This window comes from Salmo salar, chromosome 18 (genome assembly GCF_965601325.2).
Source record: "Salmo salar chromosome 18, fSalSal1, whole genome shotgun sequence".
NCBI lineage: Eukaryota > Metazoa > Chordata > Actinopteri > Salmoniformes > Salmonidae > Salmo > Salmo salar.
The window spans coordinates 12004466-12014682 of NC_138308.1; the positions used below are offsets into that span (position 1 = coordinate 12004466).

Here is a 10217-nt window from a genome sequence, read left to right on the forward strand (position 1 = left end):
CATTGGACCTTTAATAGAGTGGATGCTAACAATAGGTAATGTGTGGCAATCTGAACTTCAGGCCTGGAGGGCAATTATGTTAGGTCATTGGTGTGGGTTTTCACATTAACCTAGATGGTTATATCTCTTTAACAATCAGTAAAGGAAAACGGCAACCTAACAATACATTTGAAAACAATGTTGACACAAGAGGCAGCAGCCAATGAAGTGGCAGATATCCAATTGAAACGTATTCTCCTTGATAACGTTTGGAGGTTGACCAGTTAATGTAAATGAGTTAAAGCAGCAGAGATATCACCAACCTTGCCCCCCCCCCCGGGTTCTATTTCACCAATTCGACTCACCTGATCGCCCTCAAACAGCCTTGGTCCGTGTCCATGTGCCCAACATCATGCCAGCGCCATTACGGGATAAACAATGACCCCTTGTTTCACTAACAGCAGCCTATTCAACCTTGTTAAACTTTTATATGTCATTTAATAGAGCTGTAATGTCGGCCTATCGCACCTGTCAATTACATGGTAAAGAGATACCTGGTCATCTGCCTTGGTGTCATGCTGCCTTCTGAATTCTTTAGCCAGCCGTCAACACCGTGGTGGCGATGGGAATGGATGTGACCCTGCCGGAGAGGACATAAGTGAACAATACTCCATGACAGCTCTGTCTTCATGTCTTACCATTTGGCTACATGAGAGGGCTGGAGTTTTTCAAGGTGGTCATGTAATACAAGGAAGGGAGGAAGCAGCAGTAGATTGTGTGGGGGCGGCCATCTTGGTTCATTGCGTTGTAAACAAAGGCTGTTTTCGCTCGTTTGGCGTCGTGGGTTCATCATAAGAGTGATGTGGACCGTGGAGTGACTGATGATGCTTGTTGTTGCATCTCCAGAGACAGTATGCGCCAATTCAGGACAGACGTCCTTACCTCAAACAATGGAAAACACAAATAGTGTGGCAATTTATTTGAACTGCTTGGTTTGATGTTGGGTCACTTCCTGTTCAAAGCTGCCAATTATAAGGATTGGAGGATTTTAAGAACATCCACTATCATATCGCCTTCCCAATATTATCCTGAATTCATATAGCTATTCAAGAAATCAGAAGGTCATGTTTGGGTTGCCTGTTCTGCCTAGTTGTCCTTGTTGACACCAGATGGTTTCTAATGAAAGTGAGTGACTTAATCCTGCAATAAACCTTGGCTGCAGCCAACCCAACTGCCTCCGAACCGGAAGAGGATTTTACATGGAGTTTAGGAGGTGATCAATTGAACAAGCTTATCTCGTTTCCTTTGCTTTTCGATAACATAAAGTCACGCAATTGCTAGAAAATAAAATGTAGCCTAGTGGCCTAGGTGCATGCTTTACCTTCTCTGAGAGTAATTTATTCCGCATTTTTTGGAGAGGTTGATCCTGGTTCAATCATATGTTGTCCTTTTCTCACTAGCCCCGTTTACACCTGGTTCTAGCATGCATCCTTTGTCCTGATCTTGTTCACATTCTGATTGTGCCCACATTTTTTTGACGGGTGTAGACAATCAAAAGACACATTGTGATCTGATTGTGATCAGATTTCCTGATCACCTCCAGAGGTCGTCGGAGACCCATTGTGTCTGGATATAAGGATCTGGACAGTGAAACCATTTAAATCATCATTATATTGCCTTCTAAAATCATTGACAGGTGGCACCATTGGCTTATGGCATACATTTTTCTTAAAATTAAATATTATTTTGAAAGAATATCTGTAAAATAATGTGCATACGGGGAGGGACCAGGAAATCTGTTTGACACATGTTTGAAAATGTGGGCACAATCGGAATGTGGACAAGATCAGGACACATGTTAGAACCAGGTATAAATGATGCTAGGGATTGTGGTCAGCCTAACCAATGTCTTTCATTGACTCAGGACCTAAAAGAGAGGTCGTGCTAAGTCCTCACTATGGGGCATATGTTACAGATCAGAGTGTTGTCATGATGACCATGAGGGATTATAAAATAAGATGTACTTTATTGTTCATTAACTAAATAGAACTTAAATGTGTCTTTACTATCATACGCCAACCCCCTGAGACAAACACATCCCGGGGGACTGGAAGCAATGGGTCACCCGCAGTGCAGTGCCCCTGGAGCAATTGTAGGGGGTTTAGGGCCTTGTACAAGGGTGATGGTAACTAGGATGATGCCAGCAACCCTCCGGTTGCTGGCTCGCTTCTCTAACCACTAGGCTACCAGTGGCTGGCTATAGTGTACACCTGACCACAGCCTACAGCGATGATGCATCCACCAGAAATGTTTGTAAGCTTTTAAATGATATCAAACTCAACCGTTTATATTTTCCAGTGCTGAGGACATCGATGTCTCATGGTATGGTGGGGTATGCAAAATGGGTCCATTTTGAGCACCTTTATCTCCTGAATGTTTTGGCGTTCAGGTCCAAGAAGTAACTTTCTGAGCACTTTCTTCCATTGGCAAACATGTAAGAACAGTTTTGTTTAAATCCAAAGGGATGCTGTCAAAAAGTGATTGAATTCAAAATGGATTTACCCACTTACAGGACCAGGCTTATAGCCCATGTAAATAGGGATGTCTTTCTGTCAGCCTCAAAGTGTTCTCCTTAGTCCCCTACATAATGACAACGTCAATAAGAGCCCTGCTCTTGAAACACTTGAGCCGCTCGCATGTGTCGCTAGCTGAAGACAAGGACGTGAAGTGCTGGAAGGTTTAAACTGATGTGCTAAAATAATGACATTGTGGATATATTTGGGAATATTGCGAGAATGCAGACATTATGAACTGACATCTATACAGGGCAATGGAACGAGTGAGATACATAGTGATGTCTCAAAAGACGTCGAGAACAAGTACTCCCTGGTTGTTGTTTTTTTATCTCATAGCTGCACAGAGAGAAGAGTATTTTCTCTCTGTTTATTCCCACAATCTGATGAGAATGTAATGTGGTTTCAGACAATCGGAGCATCCAGAACCGAAACGAACTACTTGGCCTATCGTCCACAGGGCTGATTCCTATCAAGGCTATGGTTTATGTCAGTGTAACCTGAGTCCAACATTATCCCGTGTTAGTTTTTTTCATTGACAGTAAGGATCGGTAGTGATAAGAATAGCCCTTTCGTGGTGTGACACTGGCTGCTCCGCTAATGTTGAATGTGCAGCATGCCAGCTATGTGCATGTGACGGATGACTGAACTGCATTTCCCCCCTCACTCACGAGTGCATAGCACAGCAGATAGTGTGGAGGCACAACAGCCTGCCAGACAGGCTGCCAGCAGAGAGAGAGGGAGAGAAACTGGGGTAGGCAGAAGTACAAAGGGCTGGATTCAATCCATAGTGCCGAAGATGGGACGTTTTTAGGAAATGTTCGATAGAGCCGAGATATGCATCGTTTAACGTGAATGCAGTCTCCGTGAAAACACTGGCGTTAAATTTCAATCCCGCTATAACGCCGATCTTCTACGGATTGAATCGAGCCCTTAGTCAACCAGCGTTGCAATGCAGATTAATATTGTTTGGTTTCCCTGGTTAGTGTCTCTAAAATTGACTTAGGCAAAACAAATGTATTTGATAATGGTAGGCCTATGTGTCTGGGAATAGTAAGAGATGCGTTTGTGAGTAAATGAAGTCAAGTGCATTTGACAACGAAATCAGGGTTTTTCTTTACTCAGAGGGAAAATAAACAACATGACCACCCAGTGTCACGTGCATTCTATCAGACAGTAGAAGTGGGGGAACTAGGGAGTCATAATAAGGGATGGCTGGATGACACTTGTTGGACGATCTAGAAGACATTGCGGAAGAAGAGACCGTGGGCCCTGCCCATGTTGGCCTCCGTCCCCAGACGGTGACCCATCTGCCAGGACGGCTCGTAGGTCCCCGGTCCTGGTGTCCTCTGCCAAACAAGATCAACAAACACTCACTAAAAAAAGCACAGCTAGCTAGGTTTTCACGTATCATTACTGTGGGAGAGAGCATACCATACCCATACCAAGCTTTAAAAATTACAGTTTCTGTTTATTTTTTAACTATTTGAAGTGACATTATGCTTAGGAGAGTGCGACTACTCTCAATGGTGGTGAAGGTGACTCTGTGTGTGTGTGTGTGTGTGTGTGTGTGTGTGTGTGTGTGTGTGTGTGTGTCACTCACCGAGCGCACACTGTGAAGACGGGGCACAGTGGATCTGAAACAGGACGTGACTCCTTTGGTCGGGCCCGTCCTCATGTTGTAATGTCCAGGAGCAGGGCCCTCTCTCTGAACACAAACATGAACCATTTGATTCACTATTTACAATAGGCTAACTCACTCACACAGGCAAAGAAAACTGCTCAGAGGGACCAAGGAAGATTATTTACTGGCACGAATCACGATTGTATAAGTATTCAAGGACTAAAGTTGGAAGTTGGATCTGTGAGGCAGTTCATATTGTATGGCTATTTATACTTGAACCACGGCATATACATTATATGAATTACGTGAGGTTCAAACTACTTTATTTCAATGGCATCCAGCTCTCATTTCCACCTGCTGCCCACTAACACACACTGTTGGCCACAAGCAGAAAATAGCACATAGCCTATCCTAGCCTTTCCCGTTCCTGACATAAAACATTTTTATGTCGCTGAGCCAGTAATCCATCCCTAACCCTCCTGATGCGGTGATTCATAGCACAAAGAACGAGAGAAGAAAAAAAAGAAGAGAAAGAAAAGCCTTTCTATGTCCCTGAGCTCAGACTAGCTAGCTATAGCTATCATTATTTGCCATTTGATTGCGCTGGGCAAGTTCACTTGATCCCCGCCTGTCCGCCAGCCCTCAGGGGAGCTGATCTGCGGTGAAGGTGTTAATGCAGGTGTATTTCAGAGGACCAAAGCACACTTGCCTGCCCGTGATGAGCTGTCCTGGTGATCTGCCTCTGTGCAAGGCGCCCGGCCTACTTTTTGCTGCTGTCGGAGCGAGTGCCACATTCTCCCGGTGTGGCACAGATAACTGGCCCATGCCACAAATGTCTGCTGAACCTTTGACCTTTCATTAATTATGTGTGTCAAGATGGACTATGCCGCAGTGAAGGTCCTCGACACCTCTATTCCCATAGATACGCCACGTGTGCATAGTGCAGATACCCCGAGCTGTTCTCTTCGACCACAAAACTTTATCAGAGGCCATGGCCAAACAATAAAGATTTTATTTAGATAATCCCAGATAGGAATAAATCAAATAAAGTGGAAATACAGGCTCCAAACATGGTTTGTTCTGAGTTGCATCTGCACAGACACTGCACAGTGCACACAAACAAATCTGGGGCACATTTAGGCCCGAGGATGAAGAAATTAAGTCAAATCATAAGAAAGAAAACAACCCCCCTCTTCGTTGGGTTTGCAATGCCTTAAACCCTGGGGATATTTCTATGTGAATATGTGAAAGTCTACTTCACATTTGGAGCCTGCAAAGAGAAATCCAATAGAAATCCTCCGTTGCTCATTTCAATGAGATTGATAGGGATTCGCTGGCTGACTATTTTCAGTGTAAAACATTAAGACTCTGTGACCCTTGACCCCCTGATATATGGCGAACCTGCTTCAATTCATCAAGCAGACAGCTGTCTGAATGGCTGTGGCTACAAATATGATTGCCACGGGACTTGTTGAACTGTTTAACCTTTGACAATAAACTTGTTTTGGACTAGCCCTGACACACCACTAGCGGTGAAAAAAAGCTCCCTCCTACATAGTAATGACACCCTTGAGATTTCCCAACACATTTCCTTCTCTGTTAACGCGAGAGAGCTGCCAACACTGCTCAAATATGTGCGGACGCACTTGCTGCACACTGCAGCACACACAGTGCAACCGAACTTGAAACATCAATCAACACAGTGCCATAATAGGCATCAAATGTGGTCAGAGATAATATACCGTAACCTCCATAACATACTGTAGGTCTCTAACAGACTCTGTTATGGGTGTCATAACCAAACCGACTGAAACACGTAAGTCTGCAAGCCTTTGTTGGCAAGGTAAGAGGCTTAGTCATAGCTAGTGGAGACTAGATACTCACAGGCAGAAAGCTGGCACGCTGCACTGCCGAACGAAACATCACCTGTCTGCAAGGAGAGAAGAGAGAGAGAGTGGTTCGAGAGGAGAATAGGTGCCGTAGAGAAGAGGCCAGACCTGTTGTGTGGTACTGGAAATGAGAGGTCAGGTGGTTGTTTGTACAGGAAAAAGATATCAAGGGGATGATTCATATATCAAGGAGATGAATCAGAGGCAGTCTGCTTGCTGTGATTCAAAGGATGATTTGAAAGTGTAAAAATGATGACGATAGATTGTGCAGGACAGGTGCTTACTTGCAGGGTATCTTGGGCACTGGTTTCTGGGTCACATTGTAGTGGCATGGTGAAAGGTCTATTTCCTGGACAAAGATGGACAATATAAAACATTCAGGTTAAAATGTCAAATAAAACTGCATTATTAGAAGATACATGAATGCTGATAACACCCCCTTCTCCGCGCCTCCCCATCTCATTTCCCCCACAACACCTCCCCTGGTCCCCCTCCTCTTGTCCCCTTCCCATCCTCTCCCCACCTTGTCGCGGATACCCAGGGTGTAGTTTTTCGGGCGGGGGCAGCTCTTAAAGGAGTAGGAGGCCTGGCATTGGAGGGCCTCTTGGGTGGAGTCAGTGAAGCAATAGGCTCCCGGCAGCAGCAAGTCCCCCTTACGCATCTGCATCTTGGTGTCTCTCCCCGTACCCTTAAAGCCATACGTCCTACGCACCGGGTTCAGGCCAGCCTCCTCAATGAAGTCCCGGATGTGGTAACTCCCAGGGATGGGCGTATCCTGGAGGGATGCGAATGAGAGGAAAATATATATATATTTTTAAATATCTCCTGCACACAAGGCATTTTTGGGACAGCATCACCTTTAAATGCACTGGATAGAGAGTTTTATCTAATCTTTTAATATTACATAAATTCTATATAATTCCATCATCTTAATAGTAGAACTGTGTGAAGATGACTGAAACCAACTGTTGTTGTTTTCCCCTCACTGAAAATACCTACTTTCAAAGTACCCATCCACCATCTGCCTCTGTCACACTGGTCCCCTTTCTCATTGCCCTGTAGATGCAAGAAAGACCAAACAGTAAAAAAAAGGCTTGTAATACAGGCAAAAGGCTTGTTTATGGACTGTATTTTGAGGTATACGTGACAAAATAACCGACTTAATTTATTTCTACAGCTACATTTTAGTGACATTTTAGTCATGAATACCTATAGCTACAGAATTTCTTTGCTAAGAGACTGAATCCAACTTCAGTGTACAGTCATAATATCCTATGACTGCCAACTCCTCCTGAGTGCAAAGATGATAACACTTCACAGCCTATTTTGGCTCTCAACAAACCTCTTTTTTCATGACAAAGATACAAAATTAAACTGACTGGTCTCAAGCTTACCCTCTCCTCTGTCCTGCATGATGCATCATCGCGGGATTTGTCACTAACTTTGGAAATATTCTTTCCTACGGTCATTGTTTTCCCAGTACTGTGTGTATGCACTTCGCCGTCTGCTGTTTGTTCAACAGAGATAGAGTTACAGCTTCTCAGACCGTGACTGTTACTAATAGCAGCCCCACGAACAATGCATTTTTCAACAAGCTGACACTGTGTGACCCAGGTCGAAGTTTAAGATGTTGATAATGACACAAATGAATATTGTCATAGTTACTGTGACAGTGTTTCCTTTGTAACGTCACACAGGCCTACTGCACGACCAGGTTAGAAATGTGTCATAAATGGTTTTCTAGTGGTATGTCACAATAGGATAATATATTATGGTGTTACAATCATCTTTAGGCTACTTTTTGGTAGGTTAGTTGTAATCCCACCTGGATCTTTAAATAAGTGTGAATGGCTGCGTTTAGACAGTCAGCCCAATTCTGATCTGTTTTTCACGAATTGGTATTTTGACCAATCAGATCAGCTCTGAAAAAGATCTGATGTGATTGGTCAAAACACCAACTAGCGAAAAACAGATCAGAATTGGGTTGCCTGTCTAAACGCAGCCACAGAGTATCAGTGAGAATGAGTGGTATGCAGCTATTACTAGATGCATAGCACACTTCTACCCAACAAACTTGGGTGGTCATATAGACACATCATGTATGGATGAAAACCCTTCATCAAGTAAAGTTAGTAGTCCTTATTAGACATTATATCAGATTTCTTCTCAGAGGGTTATGGCCAGGTTCAATAACTCAAGTAAGGGGCCCCTATATTATAAGCACTTGTCTCTAGTGGCCTAGTCCAAACTCTCTTCGCCTCATAGCACATACAGCTGAGTGATATGCAGTGTAAGTGCTGTGCAACACACTATGAACCAGAACTAAAAAACATATTCTAGACTGGAGAGCCTGCTAAGATATTTGTGGGAGCAGTAGCAAAATGTTTTGCCCCTTTGCTAAGCTACATGGAGCATATGATTTCAAGTAGCCAGGAATTCATGTTTACACTGCTTGGCAAGGGAGTCTCATGTCACGTTTCAAGTTTCCTGTTTTTCATGTCACATGCACAAGTACAGTGAAAGGCCTTTATTGCAAGCTCTAACCCCAACGGTGCATTAATCAATAACAATGTAAGACTAAAAATAACAAGCTAGAACAAAAACACACAATAAGAAATCATAGAAGAAATAAGAAGAACATGATTAAGTAAGTAAACATACTATATACAGGGTCAGTTCCAGTAAAATATTTACAATGTGCAGGGATACTGGATCAATAGAGGTAGATAAATATAGAGGTAAGGTGACTAGGCATCAGGATATATGATAACCAGAGTAGCAGCCACCTATATGATGATTGTATGTGAGTGCGTGTGTGTAGAGTCAGTATAAATGTATGTGCGTTTTATGTGTGTGTGTCGGCAAATTATAGAGTGAGTGTTTGTATGTGTGTTGGAGTATCAGTGTGCATAGCGTGTAGGGCCCTGTGAGTGTATAGATGTAATCCCTGTGAGTGTATAGATGTAATCGGCGTGAAATGGCTAGCTATTTAGCGATGCGTGCTAATAGCGTTTCAATCGGTGATGTCACACGCTCTGAGACCTTGACGTAGCTGATTTCCCTTGCACTGCAAGGGTCGCGGCTTTTGTGGGGCGAAAGATAACGATGCTTTGAAGGTGACTATTGTCACTGGGGCGAGGGGAGGGATGCAAGCAACACTGATACATAGAGACAGTGCAAAATCAAGAATAAAATACAAAGGTCAACTCAGATAGTCCGTGTAGCTATTTAGTTAGCTATTTAGCAGTCTTATGGCATGGGGATAGAAGCTGTTCAGGAGCTTGTTGGTGTCAGACTTGATACGCCGGTAACCGCTTGCCGTGCGGTAGCAGAGAGAACAGTCTATAGCTTGGGTGGTTGGAGTCTTTAATGATTTTCCAGGCCTTCCTTCAACAACACCTGATATAGATGTCCTGGATGGCAGGGAGCTCGGCCCCAGTGATGTTATTCGGCAGTCCACACCATCCTCTGTAGCGCCATGCGATCGAGGGCGGTGCTATTGCCATACCAAACAGTGACGCAGCCAGTCAAGATGCTCTCAATGGTACAGCCTTAGAACTTCAGAACTTGTGTGTGATTTGGACACCGAGGAACTTGAAGCTCTCGACCAGCAGATCCCGTCGAGGTGGATGATGGTGTTGTAGTCGTGAGTGAATAGGGAGTACAGGAGGGGACTAAGTACACACCCCTGTGGGGTCCCCGTGTTGAGGGTCAGTGTGGCGGAGGTGACGTTGCCTACCCTCACCACTTGGGGTTGGCCCGTCAGAAAGTCCAGGATCCAGTTGCAGAGGGAAGTGTTCAGTCCCAAGGTCCTAAGCTTGGTGACGAGCTTGGAGGGGACAATGGTGTTGAACGCTGAGATGTAGCCAATGCAACAGCATTGTCATATAGGTATTGCTCTTATCTAGGTGGTTGAGGGCAGTGTGGAGTGCAATTGAGATGGCGTTGTCTATGGATCTGTTGGGGCAGTATGCAAATTGGAGTGGGTTTAGGGTGTCTGGAATGATGGAGTTGGTGTGTGCCATAACCAGCCTCTCAAAGCACTTACGGATGCTACAGGACGGAAGTCATTGTGGCATGAAGCCTTAGAGTTCTTGGGGACAGGAATGATGGTGGTCATCTTAAAACATGGGGATTACAGACTGGGACAAG

At 44.2% G+C, this 10217-nt stretch overlaps 1 protein-coding gene across 1 annotated transcript; it reads right to left on the minus strand.

The window, feature by feature from the left end:
• Window positions 1-3656: 3656 nt before the first annotated feature.
• On the minus strand, window positions 3657-7673 carry stpg4 (sperm-tail PG-rich repeat containing 4). Its single transcript, XM_014154447.3, has 7 exons — window positions 7460-7673; window positions 7065-7121; window positions 6589-6840; window positions 6350-6414; window positions 6061-6106; window positions 4156-4260; window positions 3657-3901 (listed from the first exon to the last, which is right to left on the minus strand). The coding sequence occupies exons 1-7, from the start codon at window positions 7532-7534 to the stop codon at window positions 3791-3793; spliced, it is 711 nt and encodes a 236-aa protein (XP_014009922.1). The 5' UTR covers window positions 7535-7673; the 3' UTR covers window positions 3657-3790.
• Between the last annotated feature and the right edge of the window lie 2544 nt (window positions 7674-10217).

Coding starts and splice junctions, on each gene's coding strand:
- stpg4 (XM_014154447.3), bottom strand. CDS start 7,534: ATGACCGTAGGAAAGAATATTTCCAAAGTTAGTGACAAATCCCGCGAT. Junction 7,122..7,459: donor CATGCAGGACAGAGGAGAGG/GTAAGCTTGAGA, acceptor TTGCATCTACAG/GGCAATGAGAAAGGGGACCA. Junction 6,841..7,064: donor GGTGGATGGGTACTTTGAAA/GTAGGTATTTTC, acceptor GCATCCCTCCAG/GATACGCCCATCCCTGGGAG.